The sequence below is a fragment of the Neopsephotus bourkii genome, unplaced genomic scaffold (assembly GCF_033783945.1).
Source record: "Neopsephotus bourkii isolate Nb327-2 ecotype Australia unplaced genomic scaffold, CSIRO-AGI_Nbou_v1 NB_962, whole genome shotgun sequence".
NCBI lineage: Eukaryota > Metazoa > Chordata > Aves > Psittaciformes > Psittacidae > Neopsephotus > Neopsephotus bourkii.
The window spans coordinates 4,340,127-4,362,832 of NW_026901456.1; the positions used below are offsets into that span (position 1 = coordinate 4,340,127).

A 22,706-nucleotide genomic window follows, 5' to 3' on the forward strand; every position below is an offset into this window, starting at 1 on the left:
ATCATCTTCTTCTACTTCTTCACCATCATCATCATCATCATCATCATCATCATTCTGCATAGCTCATTTTTACTCTTCTTCTGTATGGGTCAACAAAGATCGAACTGCACCAATGCTTACCCCTAGGAAAGCCCAGCAGTGCTCCTTCACAGTATAAGAAATTGCAGTAATAAGCATAAAGAGTAATACTCAGCATCTGACGGGATGACTGATGTAAGCTGTCAGCCAATATTTGACTTTCCAGCTGAGATTAGATTTAGCATTTAGTTTAATATAAACACAAAGTGTTCAGTACAAGGCACTTATTTAATAGACAGTTGCTTACAGCCTTATGCAGGCTGGAGACTAAAACTTTAAGCTCTCTCTGCTCCTTACAGGAGTGTCATCATATTACCCAGCGGAGTTTTAAAATCCTGAGTGTTATCCTGAATCTCATTAGAGAAGGTCACAGGAAAGGTAAGTTTTTGTTGGTAATTCTTTATTATTGAAAAAGCACAGTAATTTTTGTCCTGAATTCAAGGAAAATGCAGATTTTACAAAGTTTCAAGACAGTCTGCATTTGGTTTTGTTCATAGCTTGTTTACTTTAAATAGATTACCTTTATCCCCTATGTTTGAGTGTGAGTATATAATTGCAGAGATCTACATGCACCCTTCTGTGTGTGTGCGCATGCCAATGTTGCAAAGCTAGTCCAACAAGTAAGAGGTAGGTAGACTGCTGAACTCCAATTCGAAAGACTGCAATTTCTTATTAGTGATGAAAATTCACTGTCTCTTACCATAGTCTGCAGTAAGCTCATCACTGCTTGAAGACTGCACTGAATCAAGTGACTTTTTCTGGAAGCTTTTGCCCTTTGTGTAGGGTTTGGTTGGCCTGAAGCATTAAAGGACAGATATTATAGAGGAGCATGAGACTGAAATGCTGTAACACACTCTTCACTTTCCTGCAGGCTAGGAAGCCGCAATCCAGTCAAACCTTCCTCTTTATGTAGGAAAGGCAGAGGACAGTGGTACTTCTCAGAGCTTCTTGAGAGCTCCTTCCCTGGAGTCAGTATGTGCCAATTTCTGCCCCAGATCTAGCTCGGTTCAAGCAGGACCAGATGGATCAGGGAGAGTGACTGGATCAGGGGACAATTTGGACTGACAAGTAATCAGCTGCTGAGTAGGTATCTCTCCCTCATCTCTCCCTGTTGCTCTGTTCAAGGGTTAACAACCTGGGAGCCTCAGTGGGACCCTTCTCCCACCTTTTTCCCTCTGCAACTCTAGTAACACTGAAATCTGGCCTTTGAGAATGTCTCCTGTGGGATGGAGACCTGATTCATGCTTTTCTGAACAGCAGCTGGGTCTGACTGTCGCAAGGTTTGGGATAGCTGGAAGAGGGGCAGGACAGATATGGCTCTGTGGCACTACTCAGCATGACTGCCCCTTTGGGATGGTTGACCCTAATGACCCATGAAGCTATTTCAGGTATGAGGGCTCTGCTTCCTTGTCCCTTCTCTGTCTATCAGGCTACCATTTAGGAGTTAACTGCCTGGCTATTATGCTCCCACAGAGTCATCTGAGATTGTATGGGTACACCAGTCTTCACACCAGATGTAATATTTGACACCAAACAAGAAAGAGGGGAGCACATCCCTCCCTGAGAGATCCTAGGTACCTGCCTGTAGTGGCAACGTGCCAGCCCTAACACAGGGCCCAGTATGTACTTTGTCTTTTGGGCAAAATGCTTCTTCACTCAGTGTTTTGCCTCAGTAGGGAAGGCAGGGTGCCTCAACCCCTGTAACAGTGGGTCATGGGGGCCCATGCTAACTGGTCTTCACCAAGGTGTATCTGGCTTCCCACAGGCTAAAAGTGAGAGGAGGTATAAGACCTCCTTGGGTCTCTGAACATACTGAACCTCTCAGAGATGCATATTCTCAGCTGATGTAAAATTAGTACTGCACTTCCAAGTGGCAGGTGGAAAGTGCTATTAGCCAATTGTCATAATGCAGACAAAAGAAAGCAATGTAACTGTTTCAGTATAGATATTTACTTAAAATAAATACCATGTTGTCTTTAGAGCCGTAACTTGCAAGGATGAGTGAGATACAAAACTTCACTTGGGCAGTAGAAGATATTTTCAAGGAAACTTTTCTCACTTATATGAATGGCTGGAGGAGAAACATGACGGAAGCAGCAGACAAACTGCAAGCCAAGGTTGATGCTGAAAACTTTGACTATGTTATTCTTTATTTAATGGTGATGATTGGGATGTTCTCCTTCATCATTGTGGCAATCTTGGTGAGTACTGTGAAGTCAAAGAGGCGAGAGCACTCCAACGATCCCTATCATCAGTATATCGTTGAGGACTGGGGCGAGAAGTATAAAAGCCAGGTTCTGAATCGAGAAGACCTCAAGTGTGTGATCCACGAAAACCCAGGTGCAAGGGACAAAACAAGCCCTGGCTCACCTTGACTTTTTGAAAACATCTGCAATGAGGAAATCATAAAGCCACGTGCAGGGAACTCACTGGAATTACAAACAGATGTGAAACTGTTCATTAAATTAACAGGACAATGCAAAACAGAGTGCTGAGGAAATCAACATTACTGCTTCCCATGAGGACTCTGGCACGGCTGCTCAGGGAACACCCAAGAAAAATGCATGATTGTGCTTTGCTTAGATACTCTGTTCTTCAAGAAAATAAAACCAAGAGAATGAGCAAATGAATTACTTGACTTTTTTAGGCCTTTTTAAAATCCAGAAGCAGATCTGGATGTTCCCAGAACAGAATAACTGTGAATTAGTGGCCAAAAGTGTTGATTTAGATCCAAGCTGTATGACTTAAGCCCAACTTAAAAATGTACAGTAAAATACCAAAATCTCCATTTATTGACTGAACAATGTGTTATGGTATGAATCATAGGAGGTAACCTATACCATAACACACATCCGTTCCAAACTATTTTCTTAATGATCTGTCTCCTTTTTTTATTTCACTATTCATTGGCAGCAAAAGTTGAGTCATGGCCTTCTGACAAGGTCTGGTTTATAGCAGCAGAGCTGCTAAGCCCATGTCCTAGTTGTGTAGGGCAGCTTCCACAGGCTCATTATCTGTCCTCGAGTCCATAACTGGCCAACCTGTCTCTTATGCTGTTCCTTGGTTCTCCAGACTAATCTGTCTACCTGGGGTGCAAGCTGTGTGATGGACGTGTTGGTTACATCCCATCAGCCAGGGCTCAGTCTAAACCACTGAGATCCTGCCTTCTGGCTTTCAGAGGAGGAATTTCTAGACCCAGTTACCAAAGCTGTCCCATTGCCATGCTTTCTAAGGGATTTCCACGGCAGGTACTCATTTCCAATGGCTAGGAAATGGGTTTTCAAGATGGTTTGTCTTCTCCTGTGCTGCTGAAGTATCACAAAGCCTGCTCTTGGGGAATAATGAGAAGCAGAACTGGTGACACTTCTGGTATTAAAACATGCTTCGTTTTGTAGGTTTAGATCCTATTCACGTTGCCAGACTTAAATTTCTGAAGCTAAAAGTTCCCATGCTGGCTGTCTATCGTGTGGGCTTGTTGTTTGTTTTTAGAAAGTTTTGGCTGAAACCCTTCAGCCATGTCTGGCACCACAGTGCCAACAATTTTGTTTTGCTCATGTTAAAAAGAAATGAAAAGGGCTTCTTCTCTTGGGAAGCTTCGGCTTGTTTTGGAGACTGGTCTCAAGACTGGGCACAGTAGCTGCTGTCATGCTCCCGATGTGCCTTTTGCTGGCATAGGAATAAGCCTGTGACATCTCAGCCTGCAAGGGCTGGGAAAGACTTGTCAGGTCCCAGAGCACAGCCTTGTGGGGAGCCTCTCTTCCCCAGCATGCCCCCTTTCCCCCACCTCCCCGGCTGGTCTGTGAGTGTCTGCCAGCTCCCCTGCTCCCACCATGGGTGTGCTCCGCAACCAGGCTGCGAGGCTTCCCTTCCTCTCAGTGCCCACCGGCTGCAAAAGCAGATACTGGGCTGCAAGATAGTGGGCTGCACTGAGCGGGCAACGGGGCCATGCTGCACTCACGGAGAGCCCCTTTTGGCAAGGTACAGCCGGAGGACCATGCCTGGGGCACTTGTGCGGCTGCACCAGCATCCCCAGCAGCTGCACCAGCATCCCCAGCAGCTGCCACACCCGCTCAGGTCCTACCTGCTCTGGTAAAAACTGACAGCAGCTGAGGCTGTGGCCGGGCTGGACGGGTCTTTGGTCTAGGGGAAAGTGTCCGGGCCTATGGAAGGGTGTTGGCTCTGGATGATCTTTAAGGTCCCTTCCAACCCAAATCACTCTATGATTCTACGGGGACCTGGCCGGCTTTGCCCTTGCACCTACCCCCCCGGGGCATGTGGGAACTGTTTTACCTCACAGTTACTATTTCTGGGGTAAGAAACACGCGGCTCCCTCTGCTCCGGCCTCAGGCGGCGGCCCGGACACAGTGGGCTTGGGGGACAGGCGCAAGGGCGCGGCAAGGGTACGCGGCCGCTCCGGTCCCTGCCCCGCCGGTCCCTGCCGCGGCCGCTCCTGGGAGATGTAGTTTGTGGCTCCCTGTAGCCTAGAGCCATGGCCGCGCTGTGAGGTAGGAGCCGCGTCTGCTCGTCCTCCGCACACCCCCTGTCCTCCGCGCTGCCGGCCGCGGCGCCCTGCGGGTTGGAACCGGGCTGCGGGGCTGCCGGGAGAGATCGGGCAGGAGCGGAGCGTCCCCCGTTTCCCCCCTACCCGGCCTGCGCTGCTGCCTCCGGCCTGCTCGCCTGCCTGCCAGCCCCAGAACCCTCACTCCCCTCGGCCTTCCCCTGCCCCCTGCCTGTTCTGCTGCCCCCGGCTAGAGCGTACCTTCCTTTGCCCGGCCTCCTGCCCCCCTTTCTTGCTTTCCTGCGGTCCTAACCCCCGCCATGTGCCTGCCCGCCCGGCTCATCGCCCTGCCTGCCTGACCCCGGCATCGTCCTAGTTCCTGCCCCGGCCCTCAGGGCTGAGGGTGTGCGAGGCGGCAACAGAAGCTTCCTCGTAATAACCTGAGGCCTCCCGGCTGCTTCTCAAACGAGGGACTGTGTGGTTTAAAAGCTGCTGGAGGCATGTTCGCTGGCCATAAACCACGTCCAGGCATGATACGGTGGTCTCACTGCAGGGTACAGGGCAGGGCCACCTGGAATTGTGCTTTACTCTGTATGGATCTGTGGAGTTTTATTGTGTTCTAAGAAAAAAAAATGAATAAGTAAGAAAGAGGGATCTGAAAATATCATCTGTTGATAAAGTTTGGTATGGGTTGCTGGCTGTCCTAGGCATTGGTGCTGCAGAGAGCAGCACAGGTGCCAGGGCAGAGGTGGGGGGGCTGCCAGCACAGCAGACCCTCTTAGGGCAAGGTGGTAGCAGCAAGCAAAGGCCTGCAGCTTGCAAGACGCCTGGTATGCGTCTGAAAGGATGCCCTGGGGAGCCACGGTGGAACAGTCAGATGTGCCGCTGATGTTTTTCGTTTTGGTTTGGTTTGATATGATTTTAGTCCAGGTGCCATGATCAGTACATCCCATCTGCTCTGTTCTTATTTTCCAGCATGTGAGGAGCTGCCAGAGGAAATCCCTAATTTCTGCTTCTTCAGGTATGAATATCTTATATGGCTTTAGGTTTTTTATGTTCTTTGAGTTGGTGTTAGTTTACAAACTTCTTACTGTAGTGACAGGACAAGGAGTAATGGGTTAAAACTTAAACAGGGGAAGTTTAGATTGGATATAAGGAGGAAATTCTTTCCTGTTAGGGTGGTGAGGCACTAGAATGGGTTGCCCAGGGAGGTTGTGAATGCTCCATCCCTGGCAGTGTTCAAGGATGAGATGGTTTAGTGTGAGGTGTCCCTGCCCATGTCAGGGGGGTTGGGAACTAGATGATCTTAAGGTCCTTTCCAACCCTAATTATTCTATGATTCTTCATCACTGACACTACTGTAAACTGAATGATTACACAGGTCTTTTTATGGAGTGATGTCTTTACCCGCCTACACATAGAGAGGCAGTAAATGTGTGCAAGTCTTAGTGCTTCTGACTTAGTATGACTACTGCATCTTGTGGCAGTGGTCTATGAAGGATTCTTAGCACAGCAGCTCTGGCTCTCAGTTGCTTCCACTGTGTTTCTTTGCAGCCTGGGCTGCAGCAATTTTGCTTTTCCATATTGCTGTGTTTCCCCATGACACAGTAGTCTTTTTTTTTTTTGTTTGTTTAAGGAAGCTTGATCTTGTCTTGCAGATGCAGAGCCTGAAGCATAACAGAACATGTCATATATAGTGGTGGGTCCTCCAGTGACTCTCCATGTGGGAAACACTGGCTTTGCTTCCTGAAATGTGTGTATTAAAGAAAGAAGTAATGAAACAGGTGGAGTGAAACGGCTTTTCTAGCTCAGGACATACTCAGCCATCTCACCATTTTGGATGCAGTCACATTGCCCTAGTAGCTCACTGCTTTCTGAGGCCTTGGGGCTGGTGACTTTTATAGCTTTTTACAAAGTGGATAAAATGGAGTTGCTCAGATATCCCTAGTAGACAAAATAATATCTCGAGTCCCATTTTGTTGGGTAGATGGAGTTATTGGCAGGCTGAGTGAGGCATTCAGCCAAGACAACTCAAGTGGGTTTGTGAGTACCCAGATGCCTGTGTAGATGTTTTCTGGTGCATTCAGGCCAGTTGATACTCTGCTGCTGCATAAGCAAACAATGGCATGAGTGGCTGGGCTGTGATGTGGTTGCTGTGGTGGACTGGAGCTGTAATTCAGTGGCTGAGAGACCTGGATTCAATTCTTTGCTCTACCACAGACTTCCCATCTGACTGGGACCCAGCTCCTCAGTCTGTCTGGGGTGGTCTGGCTTGCACAACACAGCGTTGTGCAGAGATCCCGGGGCTGGTATCAGCCAAAGTCTAGCTCTGGGACTTGGAGCAGCCCTTCCTGGGAGCTCTTTAACCCTGCTGATGATACGAGCCTCTAGGGCCATGTTGGTGGCCCTCTTTGCCTACTCTGGACCAAGAAGGCTTCACAGCATTTGAAGCCAATGGAGGATTGTTAGTACAGCACTGAGGTGTGTGATATAAGCAGGCCTCCCTTTCCCATCTGCAGTAGTTGTTTCTGCTTCACAAAGGAGGTAAATATGCTAGTGATTGTGAGGTGCAATCATGGTGAAGAAGGTCATCAATACATACATACATCAACACACACCTAGTGTGGTACTGTTTTATCCCTATCCTGCACAGGAGTCTAAGTACGTGATGGCTAGCTTATGGAGTCTCAGGCAGGGCTTCAGGCAGAGACTAGTGCTCTTGTTTCTTTCTCACGTGGCTCAACACGAGACCTCCTTGCTTATGAGTGAAGGTAATAGTGACCTTCTATGGGGCCCAGTCTCTGTTCCCAGTAGTGCTCTTTGTTAAGGGAGCTTACATTTTCCTGGAGAACGAACAATGCCTGACTGTAGATGTGTTCTGAACTCCTATCTGTGCCTTATCTGTCTCTGAAAAGGCAAACATGAAACTTCAGCTGTTTATTTGCCTGCATGCTTTTAAGATACCACAACCTTGAAAGTACAGTGTCTGAGCTTTTGCTTTGAAATTGATGACGACCTCAGTGCTAACAAATGTTTCTCAAATGTGAAGTGAATCCTGCTGTTTTCTCTCCTCTTCCCACTTTCTTCTTTCTATCCCATGCCCCAGCTCCACTGGTTTTTGGTGTTTCAGCTGTATTTAATAAGGTCTGGATTAAGATGGAGACCAGAAGTGTCAAGAGACAAAATGGGAAGAAGTGCTTGACCACAGGGGGCTGGTGGCACAGGATGTGGGAATGCAGCGAGGAGAGAGTGGTAGCTTCCCTGCTCAGTTCCCACTGCAGAAGACACTGTGAGGACAAGCCATCAAAAGTGTCAAATCTTACAGGAAACATTTCGGATCAAAACACCACTCTTCAGAATAAAAGGAGAATTCCTTTCCTTCCCATCCTTTGTGACTTCAGTGCAGCTACTCCTGGTGGATACAGAATTCAGGCAGATTCAGGCTCATGTGTCAGCACAGCGGAAATATTACAAAAGTGTTGTGCTGAATGCTTAAATAATTGGCTCACAAGCAACAGCATTCACAGGAGTGCACACTGTGATACACATTATACACTGCTTCTTGCTGGTGGGACAGTACCCTGCAATCAGACCCCACAGATGGGCTCACATAATGTTTGCTGAGTCAAAAACTTTTTCTGTACATAAAAAATCACTAAAACCCCATTTTCAGCAGCGTATGCCAGATGCTGGCATGTGTTTGAATGGCTGAATTCTTGCCTTTTTACATCATGTTGCAAAATTATTCTGACTGAAGCACAGAATTTACAGCAATTTAGGAGAAGAGCGAAGGCTGTTGCTGATGAAGCTCCCATCTATGTCAGCATTTTGAGGTGAGGACACCCTATTTGGGCAGTGCAGTCCCTTCAGATCAGGCCAGGCTTGTGTAACTTGAGTTTCATTGAGAAGCACGTAGCCATCTGAACCATGCACTGAAAACCTGATTCTGCTCTAATGCAGGATTTTTGCTGTGCCCATCTAGCAGGGGACTTTAGCTCTTACCAGTCACTGAAATTCTGAAGGAAAGATGAGAAGTTAAAATGCTTTATTTTTGGAGGTGTAACACTACTGACTCGTTAGTTCACAGTTGTCCTGACATTTTATCAACAGAAGGGAGCTGCACAACTTGGGATCGACACAATAAAAACTGAATGACAAATGAGTTGGCCACACCACTGCTTTAGTTCGATCTCGGTAACAGAGATCTCTCATGGTGTCTCTCCATGGGGATGTTTTCAGGGTGGTCTCTGCAGGGTGAAGATTTTGCAGCTGAGGGAAGAGGAGAGAGGAGGACAGCCTAGCTGGAGAAATAAGGGCATCTATGCAGGAGCTGCAGGAACATTTATTTGACTCCTTGTTTCTGAAGAAAGGTCAGCAGCAGCTATTGTGGTGTGGTGGTGATTTATTCAGCCCAGCTGCTGGTGAAGGTCTGGACTGAGCTGGAAGACTTCTTCCTGCTTTTTGACAGTGACTCTGTTGTTGCACGTACAGGAAACACCTCGAGGGGGTTAGGCAGGGAAATACGCTTAATTTGAGGTCTGGTAGCTGACATGGTGTCAGTGCTGGTGGAGCAGCAAGCAGAGACTCGAGGGCAGTGCTGTGGCTGCAGCCTTCAGCATCCCCTCTAGCATTTCTCACCTCCAAAGTTCAGCTGTGAAATACATGTTGACCACTCAAGGGATCCAGTGAGTAGTTGGTTTGGGTTTGTGTTATAGGCTGCATGGAAAATGCAATCTATTAGTAAATCAGAGAACTGATAAACAATACTGAATACTGGGATTCATTAGGCATTCAGGCTCTAAACAGGGCAGGTGAGCTTAAATACCACAGGACAGCTCTTCTGGCACTTCTGCCTGCTAGATCTCAAACCTCAGTGAGGTGGTGTGATGTGCACATGTTGTCAAGCTGTTCAAAACAGCCAACACTGTGTTTTCAGTTGGGCAGCTGCTGGGATGGGCTGCAGTCAGTGGAAGCCCAGCCTGCGCTGCAGGCAAGCGTGGCACCTGCCTGGGGCCTGTCAGACCCCTGTCCTTCAGCAGCATGGACGTTGCTCCTGTCACTCAGCTCCAAAAGGCTGATGTAGGTCATTTCTGGACTGCATGTCTCTGAGATGCTGCCAGGCGCTTCACAGCAGTGAGTTTGTCAGGTGCAGGGTTGACGTGCTGAGCAGAAACAGACTGGCTAATTCGTTTTCAATTTCCTTTTCTTGAAGATGTTCCTGGCCTGTTCTGTGCCTGTACAAGTGTGACACTCATCGGTGCGGGGTGCAGCTTGCTGCGGGACAGGCAATACCATCACGAAGCCAAGATGGTGGCATTTAACTGGAAGGTGAGGATGTTTCTATTCATAAACGGGGACTCGGAGGTGGCTGGATGTTTATGTATGTAAGATGTGGTTGGGTTTGTCCTGTGTTTAAAGGTGGCTTTCTTGCCTAGGTTAAAGGTTGGTTAACCACCACACTCTCTGCACCTCAGGGATAGAGGACTCCTTATGCTGTCCTTTCTTGCCATACGTGCTTGCACCTTGTGGGTTGGCCCCAGTACTTGCTGCTGGGGCCTCACACTTGTGTTGATAGGCAAGCTCTGCTCTGCTTGCCTCTGCTCCTCACATATTCCCCTTTCCAGGCATTTCTCTGTCTGTTCTTCCCTCAGCTCCTTTTGTTATTGGAGAGTGTTTTCTCTGCTGTCTTTCAGTGCGCAGGGGACTTGAACACTGCAAGATATGTGTTTGAGCAAGTACGTCATGCATTAACAATTTAACATGTTAAACCATTTATCAAGAAAGCCAAGCCTTAGCTTTATCTTTCTGGTGTTGCAGAACTGTGCTCAAAAGAGATTGCCACTTACAGTATGTGGGGAGATTGTCAGAGGATGATGGTTTTTTGTAGAATTAGAGGGGAGTGCCCTGATGCCAAAGGTAACGTGCAACTTCTAGACATCAGTGTTATGAAAGACCCCACCTGAACCTCTGATTTGTGGCCTTCAAGGGAGCACACTAATGGGGTATGGATACAAGGTTTTTTCTAAATTCAGTAATTTGACAATGGCCCAACAGCTTTATGAGGTGCTGGGAAACCTGCTAAGGGTACAGAGGGGTACTGGGAGGCTTGCTAAGGGGGAGCTGGCACTGTGAACCTGCTGTGAACCATTGAAGGGGATGGCATCCTGCTGGTCATGTGGCTGCTTGAAACAGTGGCCTGGGAAGTTCATGTGCCTTCGATATCCTGCTGGAACTGACATCTTTCACTGAGTGGCTGTGCCACTCATTATGTTTGTATTTTGAGTTCACAGTGTTATTCTGTTCCATTGTTATTGTTCCATTTGCATTTTACTTTCCACTCCATGTGCACTTACAGTAGCATGCTTTTATAATGTTGAAATATGTTGTGCAATTTTGGTGATTCCAGGCATTAAAAGCTCCTGAAACTGAATCATAGGAGGCTATGGGTTTTTTACTTTTCTTCCAGTTTAAAGGCATTTATCTATACCTTCTAAATCTGGTCAAGTTAATTGCAAAACTACCATGGATTAAAATTTCTAGGAGCACAGAAGTGTGTTTGGTGATCACATCTGATAGCTGATATGGATCTGTGCATATGTGCACTTAAGTCAGAACCCTTCAGAAGTGTTTCCACTTCTACAATTATCCTAAGATACTCAATTATTCCCCCTTTTTAGCTCCAGATGGTACCAATATTCTGTTTGCTGTAAAGCAAGCAAAAGCAGCAAAGACCAGTTCAGAGGGGCTTTGTATATAGACTTGAGTGAACTTGTTTTGCCTTTTGCCCTAGAGGTTGATCTGCCTAGTTTAAAAGTTTCCTGCAGGAAAGAAAGCATGAACAGAGGAGCATTACCATTGCTTTGAATAGTGCTGTTCCTGTAGGAAGCTGTATAGCATCCCTGTAGATTCATTTTTAATTGTCCAAGTGTTCCATTAACTGCCTTAAATACATTATTTTGCATTTCAGGCTTTGGAGAATTTCCCGTTGCTGATGTACATTTTGGCAGCTAAAACATTGATTCTTTGCTTGGCATTTGCTGGAGTAAAAATGTACCAGAGCAAAAAACTTGAAGAAAAGTTGAAGAGGCAACGTGAAGCGAAACTGAAAGCAGAAGCAGAGAAAAAGGATGACTGAAGAGTCTTTCAGGTATAGAATTTGTTTGATATCATGGTGTTCGATAATGGCATTGACACGTTAATCCCATCATGTTTTGACTTGAATGCATTTGGATCATGCGATTAGAACTATCACCGTCCTCTGAGTTCTTATAAAGTTTGTCTCCTGTGGTGTTTCAGTGTATTTGCACACCTATATTGTGCCCATTCTTTGTAGGAACTGCGTTTCCCACCAGAAGACTTGGCAGTCATGGTTCATGATTTAAGAGATCTTAGCACAGTATTCCTTCTCTGCTCTTTATCTCCACCCAACCAACTGCACAGGAAGTCCTGATGTTTAGAGATGGTTAAATTAGGCAAAAAATGCATGCAAAACGTGCCAGATGGAATGATACACTAAGACCTCTTGGCTTAAGACACATAAGATAGAAAAGAATCTGCCACTCCATATTAGTTGAATACATGATAGGTTATAGAAAGTTCAGCTGGAAGGGCCAAGTCTCATGCCATGGAACTTCCCAAGGTATCAGAAATGCTAGAGTATGCTATGTAACATCCACCATATATAATTCACTGAGAAAAGTGGACACCTTTCTGCATAAAAAATGCAAAGTGATTATTATAAAATTTCCTAGTTTGGGGTTTTCATGTCACATGTGCTAAAGTCCTTCCCTCTGTTTTCAACATTTAAACAATCATTGCCCTACTGCATCAAGTCCATTAGCAAAATGAGTGCTGCCTAGTGCTAAGATGATATTCTCTGACTTGTTTGGTATGTGATTTTTTTGTATCGGTTTGTTTCACATCTCTCTGTTCTGCAGCAAAATTGGAATTCTATTCTTGCCTGCCCTTTGGAAGCTCAGTGGGAGTTTGATGTAGTGTTACTCTTTGTTAAACTAGAAAATTTACTTTCCCCTGTTGAGGTCATCACCTCACATCTGAAGAGAATTTCAGTTTTAGAAATGTGTACTTATTTGTTTTGAAACCTCTCACTTTTATTTTTTACAGCATTGGAAATTTTGGCTAGAAATGGGGCCCTGGGAATGACAATAGGAACAAAGTGGTTCATACACGTACAAATAAACAACAGAACTAACACAGAACTAAAGGTGTTTTTCAGTTTCCTGTTTACATCAGGTTGAGGACTTTTCTCTGGGCAGACTTCTGCCATTTTTAACTTTTATTTTATATCAGTTTCACTAGCCACTGGAAAATGCTGTGAGAACACTGCTTTCTGGTCTTGCAGAGTCAGTTATATGGAGTTTTATTGCTAAACAAATGAGAGATGGGCTGCCCTGCAAGTGAACAAGCCTGCCACCTGTAACGAGGAGACCATACCGTGCTGTGCATGCAGCATTGGATCGCAGGGAGTTCTCTTTGGCAGAGTCCATAGCTCAAGGGATTGCACCAGGGTAACGAGCTTATCCCACAAGACCTCTGCGTCCAGCATGTGACATTGGCCTTGAATGATTGGCTTTAAAGAATCCCTGATATTGCAGTAAATGCCCTATTTGCCCAGTCACCCCATGTTGCGCAGCAATGGCCCAGTCTTTCCTAAATTCTACCATCTCTTGGGCTGTCTGCCATGTTTTTCTGTAACGGGCTTGAAAGAAGGGGTGAATTCTCCTAGCCTAAAAATGCTCTCTGGTGTCAGCACCTCAGGGCTGTGATTAGCTCTGATTGCAGCGTGCCACGTGAGCAGGCAGATTTAGCCCATGTACTGCCGGTATATCATGCCTGTTCTCACTGCTGATTCTCCACCCTGCAGATTTTCTGGCACTTGGCAGCTTGCACTGGATTCCTTTCCTGGAAGAATGAAGCCTTCCTGTAGATGAAGGATGTGTCAAAGGAATAAAACCCTCAAGAGTAACATACACTTAAACTGTATCTCAAGTTTTTATATGTACAGTGAAATAGCTAAGCCTCTATTTATGCAATAAAAAAAAATCCTTTGTTAAAAAAAGTAATGGCTTGGTTGCTGCTTACTCAAATGATACAGTTAGAGCAGCAGGGGAGGCAGTTTTTAAAGATTAGCTGCAAGCAGGTGGCTGGTTTTAAAGATAAAACCACTCTGAATTCATCATGGGTGTGTACGTGGTTCATGGGCAGACAGAAGGGAATGGGGAGGGCTCTGTGCGGCTTCTGTAGAGCAACTGTTTCCTGCAAGAGTGTAAATCTGAGACTTGTGGACCCTTTGTTGAATCCAGATGAACAAACCCAGGAGAGCGGCTTTTCCAGGCAGGTCTTTCTCAAACTACTTTCTGCACCTAGGACTTCCTCAGGTTAACACAAATCGGTGTCACTTCTGGCAACATTTCATGCTAGGTTTATTCTACTGTTTTGCTGTGCATAGTATCTGGAAGCATGTATGGCTCTCTACTACTTGGCCTATGAAGCAGAAAGGATTTTCCTGCATGCTAGCTATTCCTGCATGTCCTGTCCCATGTTAGCATGGAGGACAAACTAACTTCATCTTTGTAGGTTAATCAATAGAGCAGAATTTTTTCACAGAAGTAAAGGCTTAGGCACGTGTGTCAGTGCCAACAGGTACGTCTCCCTTCGTGTTCCCCTTCATGTTTCCATTATAAAGCAGTTCCTAGATCCTTGTGTTTCCTGGAAGTTAAGGTGAAGCTGAAATCTGACAGTGGAGCAGGGAGAGGTGGGAAGCGGAGAGGTGGGGGGCCCTTGGTGAAGCCTTGGGGACCACCAGGATATGGTAAGCCTCTGGGATGGCTTGCTCCTGCCCAGTCCTTGTGACTGCAGGCTGAGGTGCCTACTGTGGTCACACCAGCACAGGCTGCTGCAATGCCCATCTCTCAAGTACTACCTGACCAGGTTTGTGTGCAGCTGATATGGCTGATGCTCAGAGAGCTCTTGTGGTGGAGTTACTAACTGGGAGCTGCAGTGGTTTTTCAAATCTTGCTGTTCATGCAGTCACCTTGGTGACTGAGGAGTGTAAGTATTGCAGAAACCTGTTCCAGGGAGACAGCAATATCCTTCCTGCAGAAGCCTCAGGACTGCCAGGGTAGGGAGTTCGTATTGCCATTGTAAACCAGCAGCTCCCCTCTACCATCTCAGCAGTCATCTATCTATGCAAGGGTGGAATTGGATGGTAATTTGATTAAATGGCTTTTCCATGTTCAGTGAGAACTGGCTCTGCTAACCGCCTCTATTAAACAGCTATTGAGGGAAATGCACCAAGGTACTTAGCTAAGCCACACGCCCAAACTGTAACAGGAAATTATCAGTCCTGTGTAGTCTCTACCAGCTTCAGAAGCAAGCAGTGCCTTGGCTCCGAGCAGTGACTCGTTGCTTTTGCATACTGGTCCCAGTCGATTTTTACAGACTCTCAATCAAGAGCAGATTTTTCTAGACCAAAATAATAATGAGTTGTTTGGGGTTTTTTTGCTTTTTAAACTGAAAGCAGGGGTATTCTCTACTTCAATACAGTTGCTCTTTAAGCAGTACCAGTGGTACACAAGCTCCACTTAAAGCAAGTCATTTAGCATCAGAGCAGTTGGGCACCAATTGGGCACCATTTAGCACCCAAAGCAGTCAAGACTGGCATTAAAATGAGGTGGCCCTACCTTGCCTTGTGTGTATAAGGCTTTAAATCTGGTCCAGTCTGGCTGCTCTTTTCCTGAACTTTTGAGAGGGCTACGGCATAGATAAGACCCAGGGCAGGCTGATATCCTGGAGTTTCCCTGACCTCAACCAGTATCTTACATACCGGGGAAGAGTTGTGATCTACACTATCATTGGGTAGGTTATAGCAGGGGCATCGTACGTGCCACAGTTGTGGCTTTGAACAAGAAAATATGCTGACACTGGGGGGAGACAGCAGCTCACATTTGTTTCAGTTTCTCGTTCAGAAACCAGCTGGGGACCTTGAAATCTGGTTTCTTAATGAAAGCAGGGTTATGTGATTAGTCCGAGGAAGTTTAAAAGAGGAACAGAGAAATAGATTCCTCTTTTAAACTTCCAGAAACTTTCAGAGTGCTTCTGCAAGTGAGAGCGAGGCAGCAAAGAGCCTTGAAGTGCTCTCTCTGAACGGGTGTGCAGCTTGTTAGATTGCAGGGGATATATACAGGATCCTCGAGTAGATGTTCCCATCCCACAGGGCAAGCCAGGCAACACTCTTTTGGTGCCTACAGAACTTCAGAGTCCCTCCTTCTCCCCTGTTGCATAAAAATACTCTTCAAAAGGAGCATCCATGTTGTATAGATGGGCAGCTTAACCTTGCACAGTGCCTCACTTGCATAGGTCTTTCACTATCAGAAGCTGTGATTGTCATCAGTGCCAACTGCCGGAGACAGAAAATAAAAGGATTACTGGCTCTTAAACTTCTGGTGTTTGCACCTTTAGGCTTTCTTTTGGTGAGATGAAGGCCATGTGTTTTTAAACAAAGGCCAAAATCCTTGTTTAGTAATAAAGAAATAAACTGTTGGGAGTTTAAGGGGGAAAAAAACCTCTTAGGTGCTGTGGTTACTTAAGTGGCTGCTGGAAGGTCTTTTCCATCCTGAAGGAACTCAGTGGCTGAGGGGTATCTGTGGTCCTTAAAGTGAAAAACAAGTATAGAAGCATTTGACAGGAGTGTTTTCTCATTCTCCATTTTAGATTTCGGCTGAAATGAACTCAGCTTGATTTACTACTGCTGAACACTTTTAGTCTGAAGGCCATGAGACTTTTACCAGAAACACAACAGCACTGATGTGGGAGGAAAGCAGAGCTCCCTGAGCGGTGCCCCAGGGCAGGAGAGATTGCTCTCAAGACACTGTGCTGCAAGTAAGGGAGCTAAATACTTCTCAGCTTTTCAAGATCATAACATGCAAACAACTGTTTCCAACATTTCCTTCCTCACTTTTTCTCTTGGGGACAGCAATTCCAACTGTTTTTTTCTTACTCTTCTCAGTAAAGGCCCAGATGGTAAATGTTCCATCTGGGGCAGAGTCCTTCAACGTTCTCTTTGATCCCAGCTCTAACCTGTGACTCTCAGTCAGCATCTCTTTCTACTTGCTGACTGTCAACCCCCTTGGCCTCAATTCTGGCCAAACAGAAGCACTGCAGCCCCCTTTCCAGCTCTGTCAGGGGAGAAACCATTAGACTAAGCTGAAACAAACCTCATTTGTTTCAGCCTTCACCAGTTCTTCACAGTCTTTGCAAAACTGCTTCCAAAGATGCGTCAATTTGTTGCACCATCTCCCTGTTCATTAACTGTGTACTAACCTCAGCCTTCAAGTCAAATTCAGTGAGAAGCTGATAGACCTCACAGGAAGGAGTTGACTACCCTGTGACAGTCTTGTGTCTGACACACTCCTGATAAAGTGGAAAACAAAGAAATGCACGACCTACATGAGCGTGCAGAGACAGGTCAGGCAGAATTTCTAAAACCTGAGTTTAAGTTTCCCTCCTTGTACATGTGCCAAAAGCCATTTTGACTAGGGTGACTGTACGTGACTGTGGGGACTTGGAGGTGGCTGGATATTTATGCACAATCCATGTCACTCCACAGTTTGGCTTTGCCTTTTGAAGCTGGTTGGTTTGGCTACTGGAGCAAGCCCAGCACATAATCTAGACTCAGATGGGCCTTGATTGGCATATGTGTGTAGCAGTCTTGGGAGTAATCGGAGCACCAGCTGGCCCTTCTCCAGCTGAATACAGAAATACCTGGTAGTTGCCAGAACAGTTACCCCATAGCAACAGACTCCTCATATGTTCCTGTAGAGAAAAAGTTTGTTTGGGCACAAATAAGTGATTAAGCATGTATTCATGTGTATCTCCATATGGCATGTTTTTCTCCTTCTGTGAATCTGATGAGGGAGTTATTGAAAATGTCTGTGTGTACCGGCATCAAAGGCTGCCTGACTGCGAGACTGTTTCCAGTCTATCCAAAGGCTCTTGAGATGGCTGTCACAGAGCAGAGAATGTAAATAGTTTCTTCCTATTTTCACTAGAAACACAGCATGAATGATTATCCTTCTTTATTAATTTCTTTTTTTCCTGGGCTTCATCATATTTGTTGGTTTTGCTCTCCAATGCCTCAGCTTCTAACAGTGGTGCTTTCCTAGTCCTATGGCTCTTTGGACTTACTGTGACTCATAGTCCTCTGGCCTAAACTCAGACTAATTTCCTGGCCTAGTGTTTCTCATTGATTTGAGGAGGCTTAGAGCTAGCCAACAGGAAATGTCAGACACTGATGCTTAAGTGCCATTTAAGTTGTATAAATGAATATAGTCCTAACATGTATTTGTTTTCAGAAACAGTTTTCTTAGTTTGCATTTCTTACATAGAACATCTTTCCCTCTAGTCTCCTTTCCTCTGTGCATGTCTCTCCATATCTCCTCTGCATGGTCACTGCAGAAGGAAACATCAAGGAACAAGTTCACAGAGACAGAGGGTGGGCTTTGAGCAATGTTGGTTGCCTTTCCACTACCTACCCACCCAGCCTTCTCCCAGTACTCAGACGTGGCACAAAATGGGCCCCACTCTGCCTGCTCAGTCAACAGAAACTCAAACCTTGTGTCCTATCATTGCATCCCTGGCTTAGGCCTCTGTGACCCAAGTGCATTTGTCCTGTCCACACCCTGGACTGCAGCATGCTATTAGGACAGAGGGCTTGAAAATAGGGACAAAAATGTGTTGAGCCAGTCAGTGCAGGCTTGATTCATGAGCTGGAGGAAAAGAAATGCTTTTTTTCCATGAAAATGAGGCTTGGAAAAGCATTTAGAAGTAATTAGTCAGTGCGACATAATGAAAATTCAGGTGATTTGCATTCCAGCTAGTTTGGAGCAGAGGGACATCTGTTATAGCTTCTTCATCAACATACACATTTGCATCTTCCTCTCCTCCTTATGCAAAAGTACTTTAATCATTTTATTCTAGTGGTGCATTTCAGGCACACAGAGGGAGTCCTGGGTGGGAACAAAGAGATTTGCTTTGACATCCCACAGTGGTCAAGTGTACAAGAGCAAACCTGATAAAATAATAAGTACTTAAAACCCTACCAAGAAGATATTAGACTCATGCATGTTATTTCAAGTGCTCTTGAATAAGGTGCATGCTATTTGGTAACATCCTCCTATTAGCTTGTTTAGTCATATGTTAAAGGAATTGCTTGTCATCCTAAATTACCAGTTGAGTCAGAACCGTATGAGCCACAATATTTTTCTTCAGTGCAAAGGATTACAGCGTTTTATAGAAAACATGGGTTGTAATTACGTTTTGCAGCAGTGAAGGGGGGAGGGAGGAAGAAAGAAGAGGACTCATCTCAGAGGATTTTATATAAAATACCAAAGTTCATTTGATTTCAGATGAACTTGGTTCCTTATCATGCCTAGGGGTTTACAAACACATTTAAGTAGAGCTGGGTAGAAAAGTTTCACCAGTCCCCAACCTCCCACCTGGAGGCTGGGAAGAGTGAAGGTGTTTAGTGAGGCTTTCCCATACCTTTGCAGGAAAAAGATGCTTTCCCCTTGCTCTCTAGGAGATGTGGCACCAAACACTTCCTCTTTCCTCATGCTCATTTCCATGGAACCCTTCATGGAGGCTTCATCCTCGTTTTACTGAAGAATACAATCCAGAAAAGACTGATAAATCCCTGTGACACAAACAATTTCCTTTTGATACTTCCTTGTTGCTAAGATGGATGAAAAGCAGGTGATTCTGCACCTGGTCCCATGGACTCCACTGTGAATTAGGGTTGGCAGAAGAAACACCCTACCAATGAAGAAGTGTTGCAATGCAGCCCTAAATCCGCATCTGTGTAAGCCATTACAGCAGAGACTGGTAAGGCTGACTTGCAGTGAGGCCTTACTGGGCCTGGGACTATGCTCCATTGAGCTTTGGTCTCATTCTTCTTCATGTGAGTGCAGAACACAGCAATGAAGTCATCAGGTTTGTGCTGATTTTGACTATAGCACGCTGTTACTTCAATTAGTACACTGACAATTAGATAGTGTTTTTGGTGTTGTGGGGGGGTTGGTGTGTTTTTGGGTTTTTCTAACCTACTGTGATACTGTGATAGTGCAGTGTCATGGGGTGAAGGTAAACAGTCATTGGGAAAATGGGGTGTGCATCATTTATTTCTTAAGGAAACCAAGCTACAGTGCAGTTATTGCCTACCTGGTGGTAAAGAGACACCAGGCCTGTTTCTTTCCTCATGCTCATTTCATACCTCTTCATATTCATTGATATTTAGTCAACCAATTGCTGCTTCAAGCCAATGTGAAATTCTCTTCAGGCTCATGGTGTCAGAACAATAAAAACAAAGTCTCCCCCCTTTCCCCTTTCCTCTTTCCCCCGTGCATTTGAAGCAGCTAATTTTCCATTCTCTGCTGCATCCAGAGTTGTGAAAAATGAGCAGATGTCTTTGCTGATGAGTATGAAGTGAATATGATTATTTTTCTCTGCTTATTTACATCTCAGCTCTAGAGAGTTACATGTGTGGATTGTTCTGAAGGTAGATGAGACTCCCTATTTTAGATATCTCTCTGCCACTCCTCATCACAATGCTTGTTCTGTTGGTTTCCACACAAAGAAATAAAAACTGCACAGATTTGCCTCACTGTATTGAAATGTTTTAGTGAAACTGTGAATCATCTCATAACTTTTTATGATCTTAGTTCTCCTAGAAGTGCACAATAAACCCATACCCAGTAATGAGCAACACAGAGATTGCAAACTGGGATCCACTTTCGAAAGACCAAATTGTTCAATGAACTTGAAAAAACTGCTGTTAAGAAATACTTCTTTCATTGCTCTTTCATTGCTTTCATTCTCAGAGTCATGAGAAATCATTGCATCTCAGTAAACACTGTCATGGATAAAAGAAATCTCCAATGATGTGTGCCGTATTTTATCCTGAGAGACTGAGCTCTTCAGGCTTTAAAGCCTGAACCAACTACTAATTGTTAGGCTTCAAAAGGAACTCCCCTTTTAGGAAAACACATTTTACCTGTCACTGCTTCTTGCCTCTTGCAAGCCGTTGTTGCAAGCAAGGTACTCAGTGTAATGAACTACTGAGCTGATATCAGATGTTAATGCATATACAATAGGAAAGTCACATTAAATTCTTCAGACTTCTTTAAGCTGTGAATTCTGGTGCCAGTCATGGTCCAGCATATTCCCTGCTCAGGAGCAGATTGGCATCAGAGACAAGCTTGACCTACAGAATTGACTTTGCAGCCCAGGATTTCTCAAAATTGAGGGCATTTACATCTGGTCTTATGACTCCCATAAAAGAGGAACTTATGCAGAAGGCTGGCTAAACTGGATCTGAGGCATGGTTTGGCCCATTTTTTTTTATAAGAGAAATGAACTGTCCCTTCACAGCCCAAACATATCAACCTAGTCATGGAATACTCCTAAAATGAAACATATGCATTTAAATCTTTTATTAGTGCTATTGACATGTGGTCTGTTAGGTTTTTACACTCTTCGAAGGAAAGAGGTTGGCAGGGCTAGAGCAGGATAGCTCATTCAACACTAATCAAAACACATCTGAAGCCTGACTGCGGGAAGAACCAGTTAAGAAAGTGTACCAAGGTAGTAGTTCTCCCATCTCTTCACTCTGTTAAACGCTGCGTTCCATTTGTTTGGGGTCATGTTCTCCAGTCCTTTAACAATTAAATCACTCAGGAGGATACACCTATAGGAGGGGGTCCTCTCAATAGACCTCAGAGAAAAGTTATTCCTGTTGTTCATAATAAACCACTTCAAAGAAGACCAGGCAACGTCCATTGGGTAGAGGTAGTTGTAAGATGAAGGCACAACAAGAAGCTCATGGCCATTTGCTCTAGCAACTTCGGGGCAACATTTAATGCTGGCTATGTGGATCGCTGGTAGTGCTGGTGGCAGAGTTTCCATCTCCGTCTCCTTGCCATCTTTTGCCCCCACACGCCTCAGCTGTGTTTTATCCCTCGTCACAATTACACACTTCCCATGGGATGTAGTCAGAGACTCACACAACTCCTGAAAAGCCCCATTCTGCTGACGGGTGGGCAGGTCATCTCTTAATAGCAGTTTGTACTGCCAGGGCACCCACCCTTGACAGGTGCCAGCATGAACAAGTGTCCATATCGGCCAACGCAGGTCGTCTTCCTCAGATGATTTTTCTCCTGTTATAAGACTCTCTGGAATATCTGTTTCCCCTAAAAAAACAGTGTTGAAGCCATTGAACTGCAGTGTCCTCAGAGATCTTAAATACTTCAGGCACTGCTGCTTTTGAGCAGCATCAGAACAGCCCCTGGGAAGTACATGCCGGAGGAGCGGATTTGCAAAGCGCTGCATGCCTGTGTGCTGGTGTCTCAAGGCTCACGCGGGATGCTTGCAGAGGTCACAATGTGCCCGTTGTCCCGGTACTATTCTACAGCGTAACAACTAACCTGCAGCAGCGTCACAGGGGCTTTCAGGTGGTTGATTTAAAAGGTATCTTGGAAAACAAAGCCTAAGCTTTGAGACCAGTGGTAGAAATCATTTGCTCCTCTCTGGTAAGCATGTGCCCTCGTGGAGGATGTGGCCTTCAAATCCCCCAGGCAGAGGTGGGGGATGAATCCCAGGTGTCTTATTACTGGGGAAGGAGGACTTCTGGGCCCCCATACGCACCTCTCTGATGGGCAGGGCTAATCTCAGCAGCATTGTGAGGTGCTGCATGGTGCCTAGCACCCGCCAGCACAGCAACCTATGTGAGGTCCACCATGCTCAGCCTACCCAGCTCCAGGCCTTGAAGAGAGAAGAAATAAGTGATACCTCAGACATTGCTGCAGGGTGCTTTAGGAGCAATTTGTTTTCTGGAGTCCTCTTAGGTTCCCACTTTGTGCTCCCAATTCTCCATTTTGTGCTGGCCGTAGCTATGAACCTCTGAAGGACCTGTGTTGTGCCTGACACCAACACCATCACCGTGTCCAAGGGTGAGCAACACCTTCAGAGAAACAGAGGAGATTATGAGGGTAAAAGAGAACTGATGGTGTGGCGTTGTGTGAACACACAGGCTGAACTGAAGGTACTACCCTGCTGC

The 22,706-nt window shown here is 45.6% G+C and overlaps 3 protein-coding genes across 7 annotated transcripts; 2 read left to right on the top strand and 1 right to left on the bottom strand.

The window, feature by feature from the left end:
- The first annotated feature begins 1,261 nt into the window (after nucleotides 1-1,261).
- Nucleotides 1,262-2,708, top strand: KCNE2 (potassium voltage-gated channel subfamily E regulatory subunit 2). The gene has a single exon (XM_061359035.1). It carries the CDS (start codon nucleotides 2,076-2,078, stop codon nucleotides 2,451-2,453), a length of 378 nt encoding a protein of 125 aa, XP_061215019.1. The 5' UTR covers nucleotides 1,262-2,075; the 3' UTR covers nucleotides 2,454-2,708.
- Nucleotides 2,709-4,282: 1,574 nt separating this feature from the next.
- Nucleotides 4,283-13,659, top strand: SMIM11 (small integral membrane protein 11). Of its 5 annotated transcripts, XR_009726342.1 has the most exons (5): nucleotides 4,283-4,352; nucleotides 9,789-9,904; nucleotides 11,544-11,723; nucleotides 12,939-12,993; nucleotides 13,461-13,659. XR_009726342.1 is itself a non-coding variant. In XM_061359036.1 (4 exons), the coding sequence occupies exons 1-3, from the start codon at nucleotides 4,298-4,300 to the stop codon at nucleotides 11,709-11,711; spliced, it is 339 nt and encodes a 112-aa protein (XP_061215020.1). In that variant the 5' UTR covers nucleotides 4,283-4,297; the 3' UTR covers nucleotides 11,712-11,723; nucleotides 13,461-13,659. The 5 variants fall into 5 exon arrangements, 4 of the variants coding, with proteins under 4 accessions (XP_061215020.1, XP_061215023.1, XP_061215022.1 ...); XM_061359036.1 differs by lacking the exon at nucleotides 12,939-12,993; XM_061359039.1 differs by lacking the exons at nucleotides 4,283-4,352; nucleotides 12,939-12,993 and adding an exon at nucleotides 4,559-4,583.
- Nucleotides 13,660-21,069: 7,410 nt separating this feature from the next.
- CUNH21orf140 (chromosome unknown C21orf140 homolog) lies at nucleotides 21,070-22,593 on the bottom strand. The gene has a single exon (XM_061359362.1). The coding sequence runs from the start codon at nucleotides 21,977-21,979 to the stop codon at nucleotides 21,218-21,220; it is 762 nt and encodes a 253-aa protein (XP_061215346.1). The 5' UTR covers nucleotides 21,980-22,593; the 3' UTR covers nucleotides 21,070-21,217.
- Between the last annotated feature and the right edge of the window lie 113 nt (nucleotides 22,594-22,706).